Below are 26,985 nucleotides of genomic sequence, written 5' to 3'. Positions count from 1 at the left end.
TAATGGGACCGAGTACGCTGATTCTCGGTTTATGGAGTTTTGTGCGGAGCAGGGCATTAAGAGGCACTTTACAGTTTGACGGACATTTCAGCAAAATGGTGTAACAGAACGGATGAATTGGACTCTTGCTGATAGGGCTCGGTGTCTCAGGCTTAATGCAGGGCTATTGAAGAACTTTTGGGCTGAGGTAGTTAGTATGACTTGTTTTCTGGTAAACCGATCACCAAGGGCGTCACTAGAGGGTAAAGTGGCAGAAAAGGTATGGATGGGAAATGTAGTAGACTATTACGAATTGAAAGTATTTGGGTGTCCAGCCTATGTCCACGTGTCTAGTGAGGAGAGGTCTAAGCTTGACCTGAAGTCTCATCGTTGCATCTTTTTGTGATATCTAGAAGGTGTAAAGGGCTACAAGCTATGGGATCTTGTGGCAAATAAGGTGGTGATCAGCAGAGATGTAGTCTTTGATGAAAAGGTTATGGTGAAGCGTACTCTAAAATGTGATGAACAGAAACAGGAGTCAAAAAGTTGAGGCACTAATGAACATATCGTGCAGGTGGAGTTGGAATCATGACAACGGAAATGATAATGGTCCCGTGGTTGCAGGGAGCTCTAGCTTGGAAAACTAGCAAGTGAGTGGCAAAAGGAAGGTGAGTGGCACCGATAGGGTGCAAATGAGTGTACCGGAAGAAGGAGGAAATATCAGAAAAGGAAGGTGAGAAATTCAAGACACGGATGGTGGCAAAAGGATACTCACAGAAGAAGGGGATAGATTATGATGAGATTTTTTCTCCAGTTGTCCGACATACTTCTATTAGAATTGTGTTGGGGTTGGTAGCCCATTATGATCTTCATTTGGAACAAATGGATGTGAAAATGGCGTTTCTTCACGATGACTTGGAGGAACAAATCTACATGGTACAGTCGGAGGGATTCATTGAATCGGGAAAAAAGAATTTTGTTTGCAGGTTGAAAAAATCTCTTTATGGGTTGAAACAATCTCCAAGGCAATGGTATAAACGTTTTGATTCCTACATGATCAAAATTGGCTACAAACAATGTGAGTATGACTGCTGCGTATATGTCAACAAACTTGATGATGACTCACTTATTTTCTTGTTATTGTATGTCGATGATATGTTGATAGCTGCAAAGGATTTAACTGAGGTGAATCAGTTAAAGGACCTGTTGTATAAGGAATTTGACATGAAGGATCTTGGTTCAGCCAAGAAAATACTTGGGATGGAGATTCGCCGTGACAGAACTGCAGGGAGGTTATGGTTATCTTAGGGTGGTTATGCACAGAAGGTGTTGGAAAGGTTTAGCATGATTGATGCAAGACCGGTGTATACACCTCTAGCGAATCATTTCAAGTTGTCTACTGCAGATTGCTCAAGTACAGATGAGGCAATCCGGGAAATGTCAAAGGTCCCCTATGCTAGTGCTGTGGGGAGTTTGATGTATGCCACAGTGCGTATGAGGCTAGATTTGGCTCATGCGGTGAGCGTGGTAAGTAAGTTTCTTTCTAATCCAGGAAGGCAGCATTGGGAAGCCGTCGAATGGATACTTACATACTTACGGGGTACATCAGGATATAACATCATGTTCGGCAAGCAATAGAGTTGTCCTTTAGTTATGGGGTTTGTTGATGCTGATTATGCTGGAGATATGGATAACAGAAGGTCTACAATAGGATATGTGTTTACCCTTGTAGGAGGATCGGTGTGTTGGAGATTCATGGTACAGTCTCTGATAGCATTATCCATGACTGAGGCGGAATATATGACAGTTGCCGAAGCTGTAAAGGAAGCCTTATGGCTTACTGGTTTAGTCAGAGAGTTGGGATTACAGTAAGATGGAGTGGTGCTGCATTGTGATAGTCAAAGTGCCATTTACTTGGCGAAGAATCAGATATATCATGCTAGAACCAAACACATTGATGTGAGGTTCCGCAGGGTTCGGGAATTGATTGCTTCAGGTGAGCTCGTGTTGGAGAAAGTTCACACATCTGAAAATGCAGCGGATATTCTAATGAAATCAGTTGCTTCAGAGAAGTTCAAGCATTGCTTGGACATACTCCATGTCTCCAAGTGATAGAAGGGAGAGATACCCAGCCAAATGTTCTCAAGTTCAAGGTGGAGCAGTTTAACATGTTTTTCGGGATTCTCCTAAGGGGCGTATAATCGCCAAGGTGGAGATTGTTGACTATGGCTCTTGTACTTTGTTTTTCTTAAGCAAAGAGGGAAGAAAGAGAAACATGAAGGGGCAGCTGATGCGAACCTCAATTGACACGCGTTGAGACCCAGCAAACAATGTTAGAATGCTTGCCCAAGAAAGCTAAAATTCAGATTTTGGATAGAATTGAATGGTAGACCTTGGCCCATTGTTTACAACAAACAAGAACCTTGGTATATACGACCTCAACCCGTTGTTTAGTGCGAAACAAGAACCTTGGTATAAGGAAAACGCCACAAACGATGGTGGAAAGCCGTTTGATAAGTCGTTGGTGAACGCCACGGGAAATCCCGATAAGTTCGAATAGTTCTTCAAAGAACCAAGAAGCAACAAAGCCTCACATTTTTATTCCATGATCAATCATCTTTTGTTCTTACAATAAGAATGTTTTTATAGGCATAGCCTTGGAGACAAAGCATTAAACACTTCAAACCACTCTCAACAACTCACAACAACTTACTAAGACTTCTTACAAGATTACAAATTAGACTCAACAACTCTCAACAACTTACTAAGACCTCTTGCAAGATTACAAATTAAATATAATACAAAAATCAAAGGTAAGCTCAACAACTTATTAAGACATGTGCAAGTAAAACAAGTTTTCTTACATGATTACAAACATAACACAAAAGTCAAAGAGTCAAATCCCCTATTTGAATAGCACACCATTATTAAGGAGATTAGCACATTTAAGCTCCATCAAAAACTTAGATTAAGTTTAGTAGAACTTCATATTTCTTTGGACCAAGCTTAGAGTGACCCGTTTTTGAATAAGCCCAAATATCTTGAATCAGCCCATGAAGTGCTTCTTTGATCTTCTTGGATCTCGCTCTAGTGATAGGCCCAACAGGCACATGCAATGGATCCTTTGATAGTGCTTGTTGATTCTCATCATACAATAGGAGATTGTCGACGAATGCCTTGTGGTCGTCGACGAGTAGACAGCAAGGACTTGTTGACGAGTGTCCTGTGCTCGTCGACGAGAAGATCCCGAGAGACCTAAAAGTTCAGAGATCTTGAGATACCGAGGGCTGTTTTAAAGGTTCGTCGATGAGTTGTCTTCTTGGTCTCGTCAATGAATCCCTGTTCTCGTCGTTGAGCAATTCTGGGTTGCGAGCAAATTTTGGAAATTTGAATTTGAATGTTATGGTGGTTGGGCATTTGGAGGGAAACCTCCAAATAACTTTTATATATTGTATTTCTGAGTGTATTTGAAGTAGTAGATCATTGTAAAACTGGGGTATTGTGGTGATTTCACATTGTAGTGAATATTGAATGCCATTTCCTTTCATTCTTGTGTTATTGGTTGTTGTTCTCTCATTTATATTGGTTAATTGTTGTTGAGACTTGGAGTTCCTTTTGTTTCTACATCTTCCGCTGTGTGTGTGTCCTATACTCAATTTTACAACAATATGCAATAAAGGGAAGTTACGCATATTTTACACACTTTTGGTTGAGACTAGTTGTCTCAGTTTTGAAAAATCTGCTGTCCAAATTAGTTTCTATGCATCCGGATGCAGTTGATATGGTGTCAATTAGAAACCTGAATTCTACGTGTCATCTTCAAATGCCAAGAGCTATGTCTTAGGTTTAATATTGAGTCCTGGCTTGATTATTAATCATCTATCTCATGCTTAGGAGTCATGATGGTATAGATGTGCAGAAGAAACCAATAGATGCACAGTAAGATTGATTTGTTAAAATAGAGGGTGTTCCTTGCGAGTGAGTTTTATATTGTCAATTTTTTTATTGGGTGGTTTTAAGTTTTTATTGCTCCAAGTTCTTTTCTCAGCTGCTGTATTGTAGAATTATGAGAATTGACTTGAATACACGACTCCTTCAAACAGATCATTAGTGATCTGATGCGAGTTGATGTGAAGTTCGAGGAAGAAGACAAAACGTTGATGTTGTTGAATTCCCTACCTACGTCGCCTACATACGAGAATCTGGTTACGACTCTAACTTGGGAGCAAGAAACCCTAGAGTTGGAGGACATCATGAGTGCATTGCTGGGGTTCCATCAGAGGAAGAAGACCAGCGATGAGGGTTCACAAGGTGAAAGGCTCGTGGCGAAGAGTAATCAAGATCATGGGAGAGGCAAGTCTTGAAGCATATTGAGTGGTAATAGAACTCAGTCGCAGTTTAGGAGGAGGAAGGACGTTCCCTGTTTTAAGTGCGGGAAAATAGGGCACATAAAATCGAAGTGTCTAGAGTGGGAGAAGAGAAAAACAAAAGCTCAAGAGGGTTCGTCAAAATTTGCTAATGTAGTGGAAGAAGGAGACTCAAGGAGTAGTGATTGTGAGATGCTTTCTGTTTCATTAGATTCAGAACGCCTCACGGATTCTTGGATCCTAGACTTGGGATGTTCTTTTCACACGACACCCAACAAAGCCTGGTTCACCTCTTATAGATTGGTGAGTTCTGATTCCGTTCTGATGGGAAACGATGCTATCTGCAAAGTTGTCGGAATGGGGGATATTAGAATCAAGATGTATGACAGTGTGGTAAGGACGTTATGTGGTGTAAGACATGTACCTGATCTACAGAAGAATATGATATCATTGGGCACTTTGAATTGTAACGGGTATAGCTACAAGTTTGAAGGTGGGACAATGAAGGTGTGTAAAGACGTCTTGATGGTGATGAAGGGATAGAGGTTAGCAGGGAATTTATATGCATTGCTAGGTAACACAGTTGTAGGTGGAGTTGCAGCTGAAAGTTCTGAGTCAGATAATACCGTTCTGTGTAAAACAATCACACACAAAACGGAGGGTATTCTTAACTACATTATTTTGGATGTTTGGGGACCAATGAGGGCAGCATCACGGGTTGGACATGGGTACTTCGTGAGTTTGTCACGAAAGGTCCGGGGGTACCTCCTCATGCAGCACAAGCATAGTAGTCAGAGGAACGAGGTGAGCCGAGGCACAAAGGGAATTTGAAGCCGAGGCGCGAGGCGAAGGCGCACGCCTCATGAAGGTGAGGCGCACAATTATTAAAATAGTGTAAAATAACTATTTGGGGTAATTGATATATGAACATATGAATATCTAGTAACAGATGCAGAATCACAATAGCAGTTTGACATTGTTTACCCATATGCGTCTCCTCAAAGTAGTAGAGTCCCTCACACTCCTTAGCACTGCCAATCGTCTTCCCTGATGATGGGTCTTGGAAAACACAGTGAGAGGAAACAAATTTAGTAGAGCAATTGGAATCTTTTGTTAACTGGCTAATGGATAACAAATTGCAAGACAGTCTAGGGACGTGTAGGACAGATTCTAGAGTTATGGAGTCATAGATTCGAATACTCCCTTTGCCTGCAATAGATGAGAGTGATCCATCTGCAATTCTAACTTTCAAATTTCCAGCACAAGGTGAATAGGATGAGAACAGATGATAGGAATTAGTCATTTGATCAGAGACACCAAAATCAATTATCCATGGTGATTTGTAATAAGAGATGGTATTTAAGGCTATCAAAAAATTACCTCGGTAGGCTAAAGAACTAGAAGGAATACTTGTGGAAGACTGACCGGATGCTTGAATGGTAGAGAACATTTTATAGAGTTGCTCCAACTGTTTTGGACTGAATGTGCCACTTGATGTGGAACTATTATTTTTCTCACCTTGTGGTTTCTCGGCTGGGTTATCAATAACAGCTTGGTAACCACGATTTTTAGGATTCTGTCTCGGCTTCCAATCTGCGGGCTTCCCATGTATTTCCCAAAAATTATCTTTTGAGTGGCCTGGTTTGCGGTAGTGCTCACACCAGGGTTTCCCTTTCTACGTCTTTTGACTCATCACAGCAGGAGCTCCTCTCGAAATTAGGGCAAACATTTCAGCCCCATTATTTTCGATCGGCTCCTTCAACATTACTTTGCGTTGGTTCTCCTCATGCTTCATCTCCGAGAAGACTTCCCAAGTTGAAGGTAGGGGACGTCGACCAAGAATCCTCCCTCGCACCTCGTCCAAGTCACGGTTGAGTTTGGCAAAAAATTCAAAGATTCGTTCATTCTCGAGTCTTTTCTTGTATCGAGCACTATCTCCAGGGCATTCCCATTCTTCCTCAACGCTCAGGTCGAGTTCTTGCTAGAGATTCGTCATCTCCATGTAGTAGTCTGTGACTTCTCTTTCTCCTCGTTGCATCTGCCATAGCTGAGTTTTGATCTCAACGATTCGAGAATAGCTTTTAACATTTGAGTATGTCTCTCGGACAACCTCCCAGACGTCCTTTGCCGACGGTAGGAACAGGTGGGTCTTGCCGATTGAAGGTTTCATGGAGTTCACCAGCCACACAGTCACCATGAAGTTCTCGGACTTCCATTTCTGCAGAGCAGCAGCGTTGGTTGAGGCGGGCTTCTTCTTCTCGCCGGTAAGGTAGCCTAACTTTCCTTTGCCGTCAATCACGATTTTTATTGACAGAGCCCATTCACTGAAACTCGTTCCGTTTAGTCTCCCACCGAGAGTGGGAAGGGCGAGTTGTCTAGTTCATTCGAATGCAAGGTGGAGGTGGCTTCAGGCTCACCGTCGAGAGCTTCAGAGGTGTTCGACCCTTTGCTGTTGACGGCTCCTTCTGCCATCGTTAACTAGGATTATAGAAACCCTAGCTTTGATACCATGAAATCAGAATAGGTTTTCTGTATTTCTTGAAAGAATTTTTGTTCAAGCCTATACATTCTACTTATGATACAATTGGGTATGCTAAAGATGGAAATAATCTCCTAACATAATCTCTCTCAATAATAGACAATCCTATACATAAATAACCCCAAAATCACTTCAAGATACTTAAGATTTCTGCAAAAACTATGTTTAATAGATGAGATATAATTAGATCAAGATGAATGGAGAAACTTGAATAGTTGGAAAAGGCTTAATTGTTTTTTACTATGTTTGGAGAGGGGGGAAAGGGACTCAATTATTTTCCTTTTTGGTTTTTTAGTGTTGATAGAGTTCAAGTGCTATAGACATGGGGAAAATCTCAATTTAAGCATGCCAAGGCTTAGTTTGACCAAACCACCCTGTAGCTTTTGAGAAGAAACTTCTTAAGGAACTGGTGAAAAGGAATTGGTTGAGATCGTTGTAAAAATTGTTTGGCTCCCTGTGAAAAGAGAACTGTTAGAAAGAAGTTGCTATATTAAGTGTTTGATAATTCTGAAACAGCACCTCATCTTCTTTCACTCTGTGATTATGCTCGGAGAATCTGAAATAAATTATTTGGTGTGATAGGAGAATCCTGGGCTTGCCAGGCATCAGTGGAGGAATTGTTGTCTATTTCTTTTGAGGGCGTTGGAAGAAGGAAGGAGAGGCTTGCGCTTTGGAAATGCGGCATTTTTTTTTTTCCAGTGTTGTGGGGATTATGATTGGAATGTAATGATGGATTTTTTCAGGGAGAAAACTGAATTGGCAGCTGGTCTGGGAAAGGTTCATTACCTGGCCTCTTTATGGTGCGTTGGCTTCATTTGGTTTAAGGGAGTTAGTTTTTCGGAGATTCAGCGAGAATTGAGGAATCTTTTGCTCTGATTTTGGTTTTTCCTAGTTTTTTGTTTTATTAGTTTATTTTTTTCTGGATTATTCCAGAATTTTGAAGGGAGATATCTTTTTCTCCTTTGTGTAAATTCTTCTCTTATCAATAAAATCTCTCCTTTTGAAAAAAAAAAAAAAAAATTAAGTGTTTGATAAAAACAGTTGTAAGGTGCCTGAAAATATTTAAAATGACTATTGGATATGTACTTTTAGGAAATGTAATTAGTGTTGATAATTTCATAAATTTGAGAACAACTAGGACACTGGTAGAATAGAATAATTTTTTGTTAAAAAGCTAGCTTATAGATTTTAGAAGCTTCAATTTTGTAACTTCTAGAAGTTCCCTTAAATAGTTAAAAATAGCTTTCTAGAAGCTGAGAAAGTTGTTTACTGAATGCATTAATAATGCATTGTGCACAGCTTTTACTTTTAAAAATGAAGAGTTGAGCCAAAAGAGGGGGCTGAACTCACCACAAGAGCATAGTCACTGTCTCAGTCAACCATGTGTGCTATGCCAGCTCTCAACTTGTGGCATAGCTGTCAACTATTTTGCAGTTTGCACTTACAGAAATTGGTCTAGTAGTGGTGCCTAATATCAAGATCCTGATTAGGCTGTGTGCCAAATATATAATAAGAATATTTTTCAGTACTCCCTAGGGAATTAAGAGATTCTTTGTCATGTTAAACTACAATGTTCTACAGTTTAACGCTGAGGTTATTTTGCTAAATTCTAGATGCTCCATTTTTTCAACATTATATTATTTCAAAAAAGACACTTTATTCAATAGAAAGTGTTAACCAAAATTATCGAGGTATTTGACTTATTTTGGTTTCAGCATTCTTGATTTAAAATAGAATTAAAATTTTGAACTGTGGAGCTTTTCTAGCCTCTAGTGTATATAATTACAAAATTAAAAGTCTTAGGTGCAAACTTTTCAGGCTATAATTTTCTGCCATGCATCTTCGCTATCAAAATTATATGTGAGAGAGGACTTATGTTACTTACAGTCACAAAACTAGCACTGTATTAAAATAACTGTTCCATGCCAACTGAATGACATTTTGTGCAGGTGCACCTTGCCAAAAATTCATTTTCTAAACTTTGAAGTGGCTCCCATCCTGGACTTACGTGTAACCCCAACAAGTGAAGATTGTACAATCGAAATGTTATCTTGCAAGGTGAGCTGTTATTTCCTGTTGAAAAGCTCTTAAAATGGAGAGTTAGCGAACATGGGTAGATTTTAGACTGCCCAATGGGGGGCTATTTGTAAGCCACATGGACGCAAAGGAAAAAAAATTAAAATCTTGGGCAGGTAATTATTGCTCACAACATCTAGGAATATTGGAAAAAAATGACCATAAAAAATGTTTTTGTGTATATGTGCGGCATTTTAGGAATAGCAATCTGCTAGGTTTTGGATTCTGTGTAGAAAATCAAATATATTTGTGAAGGTTCAAGCAAAGCAAACAACTGGTGATTGAAGAGCCTTACTTGCAAATTGCACACGAAGAAGTGGGGTCCATGATAATTGCAGCTGAATTTTAAGTCAAGTGCTTAGGTAAAGAGAATAGATTTTGCATCTTGAGATACTGAAATTTTTGATATTTTCCAGCTTCTCAAAAAACTGATGAATGTGCCTTAGTTTTAGAGGGTGAAATTTCAAACTTTTTGTAGTTGATGCTTTCAGTAATGAGAAAAATGCGCATGTGACACCTAGTCACCCAGTTGTTCAAACTTTTGAAACGACCAAAATATTCTTCTGTTACATATTTTTGGTTTTCTCATGGGATGTCTTGAACTTGAAATATTTTTACAACTCTTCAGTAGAACACAGGGACTGACCATATGATGTGCACCTAATACTCAAACAATTGCAGTTGATAAAGTTTTTTTAATTTGAACATCATATTGCTTTCATACTTCTAATCTTAAAGTTCTCTCTAGTTCATTAGATTTTTTTTCTTTTGAAATGAACATGAGAAGATAAATCACACCAAAGATGCTTTTATATCAAGATGCTTTTATTCTCTTCCCTCCCAGCTCTTGGTTCAGACATGCTATGATTGCATTGAACATTTTAATGACTTGAGTTTTGCTACATAAGAATTTATATTTTTGAAGGACTTTACAATTCAGAAAAGATCAGGACCCACCATTTGGTGGGTTATAGTTTGTTAACTAAATTTGGATATTATGGTTAATGTCTTCATTTACCCTAAAAATGTAAATAAATTTATAATATAAAAAGTTTCTTTTTTGGTAATGAAACAAAAATCATGCAACTTACAAATGCAGGCTCTAAAGAAAATTCTACTAAACTTAATCTTTGTAAGTATGTGCACTAGTTAAATATACCAAACTTAATAATTCACTGTACCGAGAAGTGCACAATTGAACTTCCTTTGGTTTTCCTTTTCATCTCCCTAGTTAATGGGCCTTTTAGCTCACCCTTCCTTTAATCATTAGTCTAATTGTTTTTCCTCCTATCCTTTAGTTTTCTCTTTATTGCTCCTTTTCTTCTTGTTGCCCCTCTTTAGCTGGTTCTGTTTGTAAATGAAAGTAAATGGAATTCAATCGCTAGGTCTGCTACGGCATCCCCAGTAATATGATGGCTGAAATTTGAGATACCTTGTTTGGTGGGAATCCTACATGGCAGGCATTTGAGAAGTCTTGAGGCACTCAGCGGTCTATTTAATTTTCTGCTTATATCAAGTGTTGCTATTTATGGATGCTAGGGGTATTTTTGTAATTTCTGAATTTTGAGGGTTTATTTTTGTTAGCTTTTGGGAGGGGGGGTTTCATTTTGTAATATTCAGGGGTATTTTTGTGAGTGTAGTTATTTTTGGTGGTTCTTTAGTAGATAAGTGGTTTTTAGATGGAGTTATGTGCAAAATAGGAGTTGGCTTCTCTTGGAAGCCTTAGGTCTAGTATAAGTAGGAGTCTTTAGCCACTTTTCTGGAGGTTTTTGGCATTTTATCTTTGAGAAGATTTTTCTCTAGAGCTTAGCTCTAGACCAGCTAGGGTGTTGGGAATTAACAACAAATTCCCGAAACCTGTGAGAAACAAAATAGAGAAAGAATACACGCCAAAGAAAAATCAATTACATGCACAAGACAGTATTTACGTGGTTCGGAAATTTGGCCTACGTCCACGGAGTTGCAAGGATTTCACTATTATTAGGAAGAAAATACAGAGTGCGGCGGTACAATACTCTCTCTCTCTCTCTTTCGCTCTCTCGCGAAGTGTTTACGCTTAACCTAATCACCCAAAAACAATCATTTTATATGCTGCGCATAGGGTTCCGAATGGGCTACAAAACGGGCCGAAAAAATTTTCTGGACTAAGCCTTTGGATAGAAATCTCTCATTAAAGAAAAGTCGAGTCATCATCCAGATCGAACGCAACTAGGCTCCACAAAAGCCCAATATAGGGTTGTGAAGATTTGGTGGCTAGTATTTTGAGGATTCAACTTTGTAACAAAACCAAACCTTAAGTCCCGTTGGGTGGGGTCGGCTACATGAATCTTTTTCTGCCAATTTGTGCGATCATAGACAATTTCTTTCAACAAATTCAAGTCTATTAAATCCTTACTCACTATCTCAATTCAAGTTATTTTACGTCTACCACTACCTGTGCTATCACCCCTCACAAAAACTAACTCTTCCTCACTGGCACGCTATGTGGCCTACATTGCAAGTGCTCAAACCATTTGAATTGTCCCTCCCTTATCTTATCTTCTATAGGAGGTATGCCTAACTTAGTGCGAATATATTCATTTTTTAATTTATGTTTCAATGTTATACCATTCATCCATCTATGCATTCTCATCTCGGCAACTTTCACTTTTTGGATATGTTGTTTCGTAGTTGCCCAACATTTTGATCCATATAGCATAGTTAGTCTTTTAAAACTTTCTTTTTAATTTTTAGGGTATTCTACGATCACAAAGCACACTTGAAATACTTCTCCATTTTACCGAACCTGCTTTAACTCTATGTATTACATTCTCTTCAAATTCTGCTTCATCAAGTTTAACTTTGTCTCCAATATTTCTCCTACTATTATTGAAATTATATTTTATATATTCTGTCTTATTTCTACTTATCCTAAAGCCTCTAGATTCTAAAGTTTCTCTCCATAATTCTAACTTAGCCTCTACTCAACCCCTAGTTTCATCAATCAATACAATATCATCTGCAAACAATATATACCATGGAACCTCATTTTGGATACTCCTAGTTAGTTGATCCATCACTAAAGCAAAAAGATAAGGGCTCAAAGTAGATCCTTGATGTACACCTATTGTGATTGGAAATTCTCTAGTCTCTCCACTTATATCATTACACTAGTCATTACACTATTGTACATATCCTTAATGGCATCAGTATACCTACGACATACACCCTTTTTTTCTAAAACCCACCATTGAACTTCTCTAGGTACCCTATCATATGCTTTTCCTCCATTGCAGCTAAAGGAGCATGAGGCTAGCAGAAAGCCACTGTTACTATTCTGAAACAGTGCCAAAACAGGTACTGGTTGGGGATTAAGTTCCTGCTGTGAATAGAAATTGTCTTATTTGCTGAACTGAAATTCACAGCAGTCATTTTTCATTATTTTATGGATATATTAGTTGCTTGAATCAAAGAAGGTTGCTGAAATACGATTCTGTCTTCATTTCTGAATTTTCCTTATATTCCTACACCTCGATTTGTATAAAATTGGTATCAGAGCAAGTTCAAATTTTTGGGTTCATGGCTGCAAGAGGTGGAAGAGGAAATAGGAGCCATAGAGGTACATGACTTTCGAGATGTTTGGAGAGCTGCAGGAACAAGTTAGATAGCTAACTTAGCTTGTTACAGAATCTATGGGTAATCATGGTTGTTGATATGATGGTGATAATAAACATGATTTTGTTGCAGGAGCAAGAAATGAACTAAATGAGCAATCTGAAAATTGACAGCTCTAGTGATGATAGGAGTTCTGAAATTGAAAGGCCTACACGACAAAATATAATGCCGTCAAGATGGAAAGGTCGCATTGTACATGTTTGACAAAATTTCAAAGAGAGTGGTGCACAAGTAAATATTTCAGAATTTAATGGAGATACGGAAGCTGAATAATTTCTGGACTGGGATGATAGCATTGAGAGTTACTTTGAATGGAAAGATTGCCAGAAGAGAGGAAAGTGAAGCTTGTGGGAACCAAGCTCAGGGGACCTGCTTCTTCTTGGTGGAAACATTATCAAAAGGATCGTGAGAACAGGGGAAAAGGAAAATTAGAAGATGGGATAAGATGAAAGAGAAGTTGAAGACTTAATTCCTACCCTAGGATCATGAGCAAACATTGTACCGAAGTGTTCAAACCTTGAGGCAGCATGGGAAGTCAGTCAAGGAGTACACCCAGGAGTTTCATAAGTTTTCATTGAGGTGCAATCTTGCTGAAACAGATGCTGAAAATGCTTAGTTGCTTTGTGAATGGTCTCAAAATGATCACACAACTATACAAGACAATGTGAGCTTGCAGCGTCCTTATAAAGGTAATGATTCCTATCAGCTTGCACTAAAGGTTGAGTCACAATTTATCAGCAACATGCCTAAAAAACTTGGGACAGAATGCAACAGTGGTACATCAACTAGTTAGGTGGGTGGCAGCACTAGAAGTCGTCGGACAGCAGTCCCTACACGTGCTAACCAACCAACCAGTTACAATAGTGGGAAAGTAGCCCAAATAAACCAGGGGAAAACAATGGTGAAATGCTACAGATGCTTCGAGCTTGGGCACAAGTCCAACAAGTGTCCAAAAAGGGCTGAAGGTTGAGTTGATCTTGCTGAGGATCCAAAGGCTGATGATGAAGAGAATTTTGCAATTCTCAAGGACCAGGAGCAGCAACTGGAAGCTGAAAAGGATGTGGCTGATGAAGGGATTGAGGCTGATGTCCTTGGTGAGGATTTAGTCATTTGAAGGTCGTTACTTTCCCCTCCAACCAACAGGGAGAATGGGCTATGTAAGAATATCTTCCAAACTAAATGTACAGCTGGTGGAAAGCTTGAGAATCTAGTTTCTTAGGAGATGGTAGACAAGCTGGGATTTAAAACTGAAAGACATCAACAGCTATACCGGATTCTCTGGTTCAACAACGAAAGTGAGGTAATCGTCTCTTTAAGATGCTTCATTCATTTCTCTATTGGTTTCTTTAAAGAATACATTTATTGTGATATGGTTCCCATAGATGCATGTCATATATTTCTTGGGCAGTCTTGGAAATATGGCAGGGGCACAATCCATGATGGTATCATGAATTCATTTTTTGTGAATGGTGGGTGGTGAGAGAAAGAAGAATCTTGTGCTGAAACTAATAAATGATGATGTTGTTAAGAGGCAAGAAAATGGTTGTTCTCTTGCTCTCTTAAATAGAAGGGATTTGGCTCAAGAAAGTAAGGAAAGTGGGCTAATTTTTACAACCATTTCTGAAAGGAAGGGAAGCTGCAGTTGGGAGTTCCTAAATATGTCCAAGAGATTCTTAATGAGTTCAAAGATGTGATGCCAGATGAGTTATCTTTATGGACTCCCTCCCATGAGGGATATACAACATCAAATTGATCTTTTACCAAGTGCAACATTACCTAATTTTCCCCACTATCAAATGAGCCCAAAGGAGCATGAAGAGCTTCAAAAGTTGGTTAGAGAACTTATAAGAAAGGGATTTATTCAAGAAAGCCCAAGTCCTGCTGCCATACCATTTGCACTCACTCCTAAGATTGATGGAACTTGGAGAGTGTGTCGACCGCAGGGCTATGAACTGCAGGCATAGAGATGAATTTCAAACTAAGATAATTTCAATAATGGTTACCTGCAAAGGAGAAGATGTGACGAAAAAGGCAATCGAGCTGCAGGATATTAAGAGAAAAAAATGATAATCAATGCCGATATCTAGTCATGTGAAAAGGAAAGCTTGACCATCGAAAGTCCTTGATAAGAAAATGGGAGCATATGCTGATTGATGCCAAGATATGTGAACCAACTCTACAAGGAAGTTGTTAATCAACATAGGCAGCTCGAGTGTCAGGTTGGTGACTGGGTAATATTTTCCCTTCAGAAAGAGAGATTTTTTGTGCTTACCAAAAGTTGAAAGGTTGGAATATTGGTGTGCTAATTTGGTGAAAATTCATTTGAAGTTGAACTCCCTCATGGCTTGGATCTCTCACCAATCTTTAAAGTGGATGACTTGTATCCATTCCTTGGTGATATATGAAATGTCAAGTGCAAGAACTCCACCAATGTCATTTCTAGCAAGGTAAAAAAATTGAGGCTGTCATACATGTGCGAGGGGGTGAAGACTAGGTCTGGAATTTATTTCAGATTCTTGGTATAATGGGCTGGCAGACGTGATTATGAGAGGATCAACGAGGGGGTATTCATGAAGATTGACCCCAACATGTGCTGGGCAGCCAAGATGACAACTCACATGGAGGCGAGTCCTTTCTAACAAGTGGGGAAATGATGCAATCAGCATTCTTTATTTAATTTTCTGTTTTTATTTATGGATGCTAGGGGTTTTTTTTTTGTAATTTCTGAATTTTGGGGGTTTATTTTTGTCAAATTAGCTTTTTTTTTTTTTGGGGGGGGGGGGGGGGTTATTTTTGTAATATTTAAGGGTATTTTTGTGCTTGTAGTTATTTTTGGTGGGGTCTTAGAAGATAAGTGGTTTTTAGAGGGGACTATGTGCAAAATAGGAGTTGGCTTCTCTTGGAAGCTTTAGGCCTAGTATAAGTAGGAGTCTTCAGCCACTTTGCTGGAGGTTTTTGGCACTTATCTTTGACAAGATTTTTCTCTAGAGCTCATCTCCAGACCAGCTAGGGTTGTGAAGATTTGGAGGCTAGGGTTTTGAGGATTCGACCCCATGGTGCCTACCAATCCCTCCATCGCAACTAAAGGTGCGAGAGGCTAGCAGAAAGCCACTGTTACCATTCTGAAATAGTGCCAGAACAGGTGCTGGTTTGGGGATTATGTTGCTGTTGTGACTAGAAATTGTCTTATTTTGCTGAACTAAAATTCGCAGCAGTCATTTTTCATTATTTTACAGATTTATTAGTTGATTGACTCAAAGAGGCTGGTGAAATACTATTCTGAACTCTCAGTCTTCATTTCTGAATTTTCCTTATATTCCTACGCCCCGATTTGCATTAAGTCTCTGGAATCTTTTATTCATAGAGACTATGGGAATCCTATACCGGAATCCTCCTCAGGTTAGGTTTTATTCTGATGAACATCTAAAATTACCCGATCAAACTGTCCCTAGTATCAAGCCCCTTGAGATGAAAATGCTCCTCATTCGTAATGAGAGAGCCAAAAAATTGACATGCCTCATCTCCCTCTCCACTGAGCTGCTCCACTCTTCATGTTTCCCAATTCCAGTGCTGGCTGTTGCAGTTTCTTCGAATTCTGGTTAGTTTCCTATTCTTTTCAATTTCTTTATCTCTATCAAAGAATTCTCCTTTTTCTTTTAATCTATTCTCTTCAATCTCTGTGATGATTTCTTGCTCAATCTCTTGGTCAAATATTGTTGATCTATTGCCATTGAGTGAAGGTTCTCATTTGTTGATCTGTTGAGGACTCATTAGTTTGATATGTTGAATTGTTGATGACAGATTCATTTTTTTTTTTTTTGCAATTTTACTTTTAATCCGTGATTCTGGATACATGCTGATGCAGGGGCAGCATCAAGGTTTTGCTGCCATGGGGAAATTAGAAGAGAAGAAGAAGGGGAAGGTAGGAGAGGGGCGATACAGGGGGGAAACTCACGTTCAATTTCAATTCAAATTCATGAACTGCTTACGATATGGTCTTCACACACCATTTATAAGAAGCCTCTAAACTCATGAAATTACTCACTTACCCCTAAAACTACATAGCATTATAAACATACCCCTTGAATATATATTACAAACAAGTCCCCAATACACACAATACTATCTTAATTAAACTAAACACATAGTAAACTTCTAATAAAACCCAACAATTATCAATTCAATTCTTCTTTAAGTGGTCTCCATCATGGATCTTCCTAATGTCTTGCTTCTTGTCCTACATCAACATTCCCCTAGTTAGAAAAATTCGGCCTTGAATTTTGAAATGTTCGAGTGTCAAAATTAAGAAGCAAACTTGAACTCTTCGAAAGCTAGCACTTTGAATGAGACAAGAAACCATGTTCTATTGGCAGCACCATGGACTGGACTTGAGAATTAGCATCAATGAAATCATTGAGGATGACAAACTCTACAATAGGAATGCTTGAAGAACTTTGGATGTCTTCAAACATATTCATTGCCTTGTAGAGTGTTCAAGTTGAGTAACTTTGACATGAGCAATAATCTCATATTCTTTGTCCTAGTTGGTTGGTAGAGCAGGTTTCACAATGATTTTCTTTTCATTATAGTACAAGATATATGTGTTCTCATGTCCTTGAGTGACACCTAAATCATCCAACCAGGGAGAATAAGGAGTACATGACCAATCTTTATAGGTATGAATATGATACCAATCCAAACATTAGCCAAATATTCACCCATTTGGATAGGAACCAAACATCTCTTGCAAGCATGTATAGAGTTGTCCACCCAAGATATTGCATAAGGCTCTCGGTGAGGTCCCAGATGAAGCTGTATTCAAGTGACTTCATTTACGGAAACCACATTCATTGGAGATCTTCCATCAATGATGATTTTGCAAACCTTTTCTCCAAATTCGAGAAAGGTGTTGAAAAGCTTGAAATTGTGCCCAAAGTTTGGCATATGGCATTCCTTTTTCCTATTGTCACCATGTTGCTAAGGGGCAGTTTGGTATGGATGTTAAAAATTACAAAATGAAAACTAGAAATAAAAACCAAAAATCAAAAATAGAAACTTAAAACCAGAAACCAGCAAACTGTTTGGTTAATACTTATAAAACTAAAAAACTTAATTAGAAATGCTCATTTTCGTTTTTAAATAAAATAATAATATAAAAATTTGATTAAAATAATAAAATTGCAAAATAATGCACATTAAAAAAAATACTATAATGAAAATTATTATAATTATACTTAATTGTTATACTTTCAAAATTTACTTTAGAATAAAAATTTTATTGCACATGACAATTGAAAAATTGTAAAAATATTTTGTAATTGGATTTATTATTATTTTTTGAAATTTATGTATATTTTTATTCCAACTATATTTAAATTTAAATGATCATTTTATTTTAATTTAAAAGTGTATAAAATTAATGATTTAATCCAAAAGAACGATTTCTAGTTATTAAAATTTTTGGCAACAAGTTGTCAAAACAACTGAAAATTATAAAATCTGGTTTTCAATTTTTTCGCAAATAGCATAAACATGATAACAGAAATAGAAAACTGGCAACATAAGTAAATGCATTTTTATCATCTTTTTTTTCACTCTGCAGAAATAAAAACAGAAAATAACAACTATACCAAAGAGGCCCTAAATTTATACATACATATACTGCAGCTTTATATCACCATTGGCCCTTTTAACACAATTTCTCACAAGCCTTGCTCTCAATTTCTCAAAAACTATCTTCAATTCACCTTTAGTATTGACTGTCCTGCTGAAATGAAACAAATTCGCAAAGAAAACTGACAAATTACAGCAACAAAGCCTGATTTTTAATGCTGGAGTGACAATTTCTAGGATTTTGCGCTTGCTTTCAATATATTGTGCCCACAATCAAAATATCTCCTTGCAGGTCAAAATATCGAGGAGAACTTCCAAAATCTCGTGGTTGAAGCAAATTTTCATGTGAGTGGAAATTGCAGAAAACTGTGGAAGTTTCCCAGTCACAGGTTACCGGAGCGTCGGGCGCATGTGCTACCAGTGAGGTATCTCCGGTGATGAAACTGCAGGCGAGCATAGATCAGGGAGTGAGGCTTGCAGTGATGGCTGTCCTGTGATGAGAAAGATCAGGAAGTTAGAGTTTCGAAGGGCCAACAGCTGGGAAATATTTGCTGGTGTGTGGGAGTCCTCCGATGGTTGGACGATGAAGAAACTTCAGTGCCTAGGGTTTCAGGGGGTTCTATCTTTGTTGGATGGCTGGTGTTGTAAAATTTAAGATGGAAATTAGGGTTTTGAAAAATGGGACACAACTGGAATTTTGGAATTTGTTCAGAAATTGCTTTGCATTGAGTTGTTTTTTTTAAATACTGAAGTTTCAGAACAGAGATGATGCGATGATAGACTCACAGAGAGGGAGAGATTAATGGAGAGAATGGAAGATCAAGAAGAAGAAGAAGGGAGAAAGACAGAATAGAGAAGAAAGGAGCACTAATACGGAACAGAGAGTGAGAGAACAGAACAGAAAGCTAGAGAACAAGAAGAGAAGAAAGAAGCAGCAGCAGAGAGGGATTGAGAAGTCACAAAACAGAGGAGAGAAGGAAAGAAGAAGAAGGGAGGGAGAAGAAGGATATGATAGAAGAGAAGAGAAGAGAGAAGGGGAAGATGGGGGGTTGAAATGGAAGAACAGAGATCGATATTGGGTTTTGATACCAAATGATGCTGGGGCAGCATCAAGGTTCTGCAGCCATGGGGAAATTAGAAGAGAAGAGGGAAGGGGAAGGGAGGAGAGAGGAGATACAAGGGGGAAACTAACGTTCAATTCAATTCAATTCAAATTCATCAATTGCTTACAACATGGCTTTCACACACTATTTATAAGAAAGGCTCTAAACACATGAAATTACATGCATGCCCCTAAAACTACATAGCGTTACAAACATAACCCCAGAATACACAAATATTACAAACAAGCCCCAAAATGCACAAAATACTATCTTAAATTGAACTAAACACATAGTAAACTACTAATTAAACCTAACAATTATCAATCCAATTCTTCTTAAGTAGTGTCCAAGATGGATCTATCCAAGGTCTTTCTTCTCGCCCACATCACATGCTCAAGGGAATTCTGATAATCTTAAGGAAATATTTACAAGATTCTTACTTACATTGAACCAAAAGGAAAGATTGGCATCTTGTGTTAGACTCCTAGGTGTCTTGTAACTTGAACCTAACAGAAATAATCACAGTAGTGATTAGACGGGCATCTTGTTACTGGGCATTTGATTTGACGGGGCATCTAGAGTGCCACAAACTAAATTCCTGTTTAAATTAGATGGGTCTCTCATCTTTTATTGCGGGAAGATATATAGACAATTTTCGAAGTCCTGGAACTCAAGAGGAGCTCATTTAGCTTTGTGTTTCTTGTTTTACAAATATGTCCATTGAAACAGATGCATTCTGTACCTCGCAAATTGATTTTGGTACTGTTTAGGCTTTTTGTTAGCTACCATTCACTTTGGTCTATTGCTGACTGAAAGAGGTTCAATTTTTGTGATGCTCAGGTCTATAGCCAGCTACATTCCATTTAGGTGCACCCGTGATTGAAGAGGAGCACACCTATTTTTGTGCTGGATGAAATATTATGAAGATTAGATATGACTTATGAGCTGTGTCATGTGGAGGTGGGGAGCTAAGTGGACTGTGTCCACAGATATATGCTTTGCCAGTTAATCAAGGTTGAAGAACCACACAAAAAAAGAAATTAAGATTGTTCAGTTCAAGGTGAAAGCTAAAGTTCAGCTGGTTTGTCTAATTGATAGGTGAAGAGTGCATATTTTTTGTGGGTCCACTCTTAATAGTTAGATGAGGAGTGATAACTTCTTTACTTTGTAGATTTCTATATAAACACCTATATAAACACAGTTTTGAGATTTGAGAAAGAAAAGTGGGAGGAGGGTTACGATGGGCTTGATTGAAGCATGACAATTGGTAGTAAAAACAGAACATATTTTGGAAAACTTTTTATGGTGTGTTAAGGCTTAATATGCATTGTTGGTCCACAACCTAACAGCTTAAGCTTTTAGGTAATGTGGTTACTTAACATGGTATTAGAACCATGGTTGTCAGGAGGTCTTGAGTTCTAGTTTCGTTGCCTTTGCTTGAAATAAGTTCTTAAAAAAATTATATTGTTCCAAATATAGGTGTTATTCATTCTTTGTTTATGTCTCCATGTAAACAACATTTTTACACTGTAGATAAATATGTTTGCCAACAAACATAGGCTTTGTGTCTTCCTGCCAACCTGTAGTACATGTCAAAATGTGGGGCTTTCCTTCGGTCCAGTTGAACTAGAGATAGGGTGAGGAACCATGAGCTCAGTAGGCATACTTAATTCCCCCTATTCATACAAGTATTTCAATATTTTAAGATATGATTTCTGTATATACATGCATAATCATATTGTTCATGAACACACTCTTTATTATTCTATGCAATCTCTTCACCTAGAATTACCATCACAAGACATTCAAATAGCATGCACATCAACATCATTTCAACATAGTAGCATTGTCTTAAACAAATGTAAATTTTCATTTCAAACAACTACCAATTTCTAGCTTGGCCAACCACCACTTAACGCGGAAATGCCCTCAGGAGGTTTAGGGCCTTTCGCCCAAGTGAGACACAATCCCTACTTGCTCAAATTTCACAATATCTTTCTTACAAGATCAACATCTATCACATGTAAATTTACAACTAAACCAAAAAACATACAACAATGAAAACCTAGAATAACATAAGTGCTGTCCTATCAAGTAATTTAGAGAATAACTAGCATAGTCTTAGCTTGTTATGATTCAATTTCCTGGAAGTTTCTACCCTTTTCCTTATAAAACTCCATTTTTATGCAAAATCTCTGGATGAATAAATGAAAATTAATAACACCTACCTTAAACATTAGCTACTCCAAATTATTTTGAGGTTCCTCTCAATTTTCTTATTTTTTCCTGTTTTTCCCTGAATTTTCCTGATGTTTCTTAACTTTCTGCGATTTGTTTTTCTCCTCCTTTCCTCTTATCTCTAGAACTTGGGTTTATTGCAGTTGTTAAGGTGTATTTTTGCTGTTGCTGGTATGCCTAATGCTAAAAACATATTAGAACAGCAGCTACTGCAGTGCAGCCAGTTGTTTGCCAGGTGTCTGCTGCTGGTCTGCAGTGCTACCAGGTGTCTGATGCTGGTCTGTGGTGCTGCCTGGTATTTGCTTTTGCTCTACGGTGCTGCCTGGTGGCTTCTGTTAGTCTGTAGTGCTGCCAGGTGTCACACCTGGTTTCAGCATGCCCCTGCTTTCTTTTTCTTTTTTGTTTCTGTCCAATCCCCTATATTCTCTATGTTTGACATGGGTTATCTTAATTTCCTTTCTTCTAAACTCCTCGCCTCCTCCTATCACTAATAAATGAAATTTCCAATATTAATTAAAATAATTAATGCACGTCATGGTTAGGATGAACTTGTTCATTACAAAGCAACAAACTTGCAAATTTATCAAAGTAATTTAAATTTACCATGGCCTAAAGGGTATGGTGTGAGTGGAATTCAATTTCAATATTTCTTGAATCCTTAAAATATCTACATCCCAATCTTTCAATATATAATACAAACAAAGACTCTAAACAAGGAAACAATCTCCCTACAAAATAATACACAATTTTCTACATTTACTCACTTTCCTAATTTACTCAATATTGTCAAGGATACTCGGGATTTCAACACTCCCTGTCAAGTTGGATCATAGATATTAATCATATCCAACTTGCCAATGAGTTCGTCAAAGTTGTGCTAACCATTTAGTAAAGATAACTGCAGTTTGTTCCTTGTAGGTACATAAGTCATACAGAAGATTCCTTCTTCAACCTTCTCTTTGATAAAATGTTGGTCCACATCCACATGTTTAGTCGCGCCATGTTGAACTGGATTGAGAGAGATACTGATGGCTGCTTTGTTGTCACAATAGAGTTTGATAGGGCATTTCACCAGAACCTGTAGCTCTTCCAAGAGTTTCCGTAACCATAGTCCTTCACATATCTCCTGTGCAACTGCTCTGAATTCAGCTTCAGCACTACTTCGAGCCACCACATTCTATTTTTTGCTCCTCCAAGTTACCAAATTTCCCCATACAAAGGTGCAATATCCAGTGGTTGACCTTCTGTCTTCTGCCGATCCTGCCCAATCCGCATCTGTGAATATTTCCACTTCCTTGCTTTCACAATTTTTAAAGAAGAGTCCCTTGCCTGGAGAACCCTTGAGGTACTAGAGGATCTTATACACAGCATCTAGATGAGTCTTTTTCGGTGAATGCAGGTGTTAACTTACAACATTTACCTGCAATGTCAGGTCTGGTGTGCGATAAGTAAATTAGTTTACCAACCAATCTCTGATACCTTTCTCTTTCAACTGGTATTCCACATTCTTCGACCCTCTTTACCGCAAATGCAATGGGTTTCACTAGGTTTGAATCCAAGCATGCCAATTTCGGTTAGGAGATCAAGGATATACTTTCGCTGAGAGACATTGATACCTTTTTTTGATCTAGCAATTTCCATTCCCAAGAAGTACGCATTTGTCCCAGGTTTTTAACTTTAAATTTAGCAGCTAGGACTTTCTTTAATCTTTCCATCTCCACTGTATTATCTCCAGTTAGAATTATGTCATCAACATATACTATCAGAATTGTTTTCTTACCATTTTTAGACTGTTTAAAGAACATAGTGTGATCTGATTGCCCTTGTCGATATCCCTGATTTTTAATTACCTTTGCAAATTTGTCAAACCATGCTCTGGGGGATTACTTGAGTCCATATATGGACTTATTGAGTTTGCATACTCTGTTTTCTTCACCTTTCTTACTGAATCCTGGTGGTATAATCATGTAGACTTCTTCTTCTAGCTCACTATTTAGAAATGCATTCTTAATGTCTAGTTGCTGTAGTGGCCAATCTAAGTTAACTGCTAATGATAGAAGTACCTGAATTGCGTTTAGTTTTGCCACTGGTGCAAATGTCTCCTTGCAGTCAATGCCGTATGTTTGTGTAAATCCTTTTGTAACGAGTATGGCTTTATATCGTTCAACTGTCCCATCAGCTCTATATTTCACTATGAAGACCCATTTGCAGCCAACTAGTTTCTTTCCACTCGGCAGGTTCATAACATTCCAAGTTTCATTTTTTTTTAGAGCCCACATTTCTTCCATAACGGCTTCCCTCCATTCAGGACTTTCCAGAGCTTCCTGAATATCTTTCGAAATTTTTATCCTATCAAGGTTAGGGGTAAAAGTACGATACCCTGTAGATAGAGTTTTATAGGACATGTATTTTGACCAGGGATATAGAGTACATGACCTAGTTTGTTTTCTGACTGCAATGGGTAAATTTATGTCATCAGGTGTAGACTTATCAGAAGAAAGCTCATGATCATTGATTACCTGATCAGGACTGGGCATCGACTCATGGTTGCTCGAAGCTATCACCGGTTCCAACTCTTTTGGTGCCTCAGGTATGAGATTCTTCCTGTGCTTTGTTTTTGGTTTTCTGGAGTAAACAAGTATTTCCTTTCATTTTTCTGCATCTCCCCCCGAGTTTAAGTGATCATTTGTATATGGTAGACTCATTAGATGGGTCAGGGAATGAAGCAATGGGAGACTCATTAGATGGCAAAAATTTAGTAGTAAAGAAATCAAAGGACCGATCTTCACTCCACTTGTTCCCCTGAAGAGAGGGCTTTTGGAAATAAGGAGTGGTTTCAAAAAAAAGTGACATCAAGGCTAACAAACATTTTTTGGGATATAGGGTCATAACATTTGTAGCCTTTTTGGGTAGGAGAGTAACCAATAAAGGCGCACGAGGTTCCAATTTATCTCAGTTGTGAGCATGAACATGAACAAATGCAGTACATCCAAAGATTTTCAGAGGAAGACTGGAGTGGAGTCGAGAGGTAGGAAAATATTCCTGGAATTTTTTGAGAGGAGTTGTGAAGGAAAGAAGTCGACTCAGCATTCGATTAATGAGATGTGTAGCTGTTAAGATAGCATTGTCCCAAAAATAGTTCTTCATATTTGTAGTAAAATCAATGTTTGAGCTATTTCAAGTATATGTCTATTTTTTCGTTCAGCTACCCCATTTTGTTGAGGGGTATCCACACAAGAACTCTGATGTACAATTCCACTTTCTTGAAGATAATTTCCCAGAATATCATTAAAATATTCTGTACCATTATCAGCCCGTAGAATTTGAATGCGAGTTTGAAATTGTGTTTGAATCATGGAGTGAAAATTGACAAAAATAGACCGGACTTTAGTTTTATCTTTCATCAAGTAGACCCAACAAATACAAATATGATCATCAATAAAGGTAACAAACCATTTTGTATGAGTGCGATTGGGGGAGCGTGAGGGTCCCCACAAATCACTGTGAATCATAGTGAATGGGTGGGATGGTTTGCATGTGGATTTTGGGAAAGAACTATGCTAGTGTTTTGCAAGCTCACAAACTTCACATTGAAAATCAAAAGACGTTTTATTTAAACAAATAAAAAAGAAATAAACGTCTTAAATATTGAAAATTTGGGTGACCCATCCTAGAATGTCATAACAAAAGTTTCCTATCTCTAGAAATAGATGTAAAATCACAAATGCATTACATTATTCACTCGTATTTGCCTCCTCAAAGTAGTAGAGTCCCTCACACGCCTTAGCATTGCCAATCATCTTCCCCGATGATAGGTCCTGGAAAACATAATGAGATGAAACAAATTTAGTAGAGCAATTGGAATCTTTTGTCAACTGGCTAATGGATAACAAGTTGCAATATAGCTTAGGAACATGTAGGACAGATTTTAAAGTTATAGAATCAGATATGCGAATACTTCCTTTGCTAGCAACAAGTGATAGAGATCCATCTGCAATTTTTACTTTCAGATTTCCAGCATATGGTGAATAAGATGAGAACAATTGATAAGAGTCAGTCATATGATCAGTGCACCCTAGTCAATTATCCATGGTGATTTGTAATGGGATATAGTATTTAGGGCTGAAAAAAAATTACCTCGGTGAGCTAGAGAACCAGTGGAAGACTGACCCGATGTTTGAATTGAGGAAAACATTTTATATAGTTGATCCAACTGCTCAGGACTGAATACACCACTTGGAGTGGTATTATTGGTTTTTTCACCTTGTGAATTTTCAGTTGAACTGTCAGTAGTAGCCTAATACCCACGATTTTTTTGATATTGTCTCGGCTTCCAATCTGCAGGCTTTCCATGAATCTCCCAGAAAGTATCTTTTGAATGACTTGGCTTTTGACAGCGCTCGCACCATATTTTACCTTTTCGTGATCTTTGCCCGGATCCTGCAGGGCCTTTTGATATAAGGCCAAGACGTCAGGCCCATTGGGATTTGGCCCATTCCCATTTGTACTCAGATTTTGGACGGACAAGTCCGGCCCAATACGATCTCCTTGGGGCTTGAGCATCACTTGTCTCCTGCTCTCCTCCTTCCTTACGTCAGTGAGTACTTCTCAGGTTGAAGGCAGAGGTTGCCGGCCGAGGATTTGTCCCTGCACATCATCCAGATCTCGGTTGAGGCCGGCCAAGAACTCGAAGACCCATTCATTTTCGAGCCTCCTCCTGTATCGCGTGCTATTGCCGGAGCACTCACATTCCTCTTCGATGCTCAGATCGAGCTCCTGCCAGAGATGGGTCATCTCCATGAAATACTCCATGACATCTCCATTGCCTTGCCTCATTTGCCACAACTGGGTTTTGATTTCAAAGATTTGCGAATAACTCTTGACATTAGAGTAGGTTTCACTAACGGTGTCCCAGACATCCTTCGCCGTAGGTAAGAACAGGTAGATTTTTCAGATCGCTAGCTTCATCGAGTTGACGAGCCAAGCCGTGACCATGGAGTTTTCGGACCTCCATTTTTTGCAAGGTGACAGCATCGGTAGGGTCTGCTGTCCTCCGTTCGTCGATAAGGTAACCCAGTTTCCCTTTTCCTTTAATCACCAATTTTATAGATTGTGCCCATTCACGAAAGTTTTTTCCTTTCAATTTCTCCACTGAGAGTGGAAAGGTTGTATTGTCCAGCCCATTCAAACCCCCAGCGGATGTGGCCTCTGAATCCCCGTCGGGTTTTCCAGAAGAGGTCGACCCTCTGCTGGTGCTGCTGGCCATCATTAGCTAAGGTTGAGATACCTAGCTCTGATACCATGTGAGCGGAATTCAATTTCAATATTTCTTGAATTCTTAAAATATGTGCATCCCAATCTTGCAATATATAATACAAACAAAGACTCTAAACAAGGAAATAATCTCCCTACAGAA

At 38.4% G+C, this 26,985-nt stretch overlaps 1 protein-coding gene across 10 annotated transcripts in view; it reads left to right on the top strand.

Moving 5' to 3' along the window:
* LOC131149174 (uncharacterized) overlaps positions 1 to 26,985 on the top strand; it is a 47,990-nt gene that overhangs the window by 10,529 nt on the left and 10,476 nt on the right. For all 10 annotated transcript variants that reach the window (XR_009135159.1, XR_009135160.1, XM_058099352.1 and 7 more), the window contains exon 4: positions 8,835 to 8,943. Coding sequence is in view for 8 of the 10 variants with exons in the window: in XM_058099352.1 (XP_057955335.1) it covers positions 8,835 to 8,943 (109 nt within the window). In the remaining 2 variants the exon portion in view is untranslated. The remainder of the gene's footprint in view (positions 1 to 8,834; positions 8,944 to 26,985) is intronic.

This window comes from Malania oleifera, chromosome 2, assembly GCF_029873635.1.
Source record: "Malania oleifera isolate guangnan ecotype guangnan chromosome 2, ASM2987363v1, whole genome shotgun sequence".
Classification (NCBI taxonomy): domain Eukaryota; kingdom Viridiplantae; phylum Streptophyta; class Magnoliopsida; order Santalales; family Ximeniaceae; genus Malania; species Malania oleifera.
This window is presented reverse-complemented; position numbering and strand designations above follow the sequence as displayed.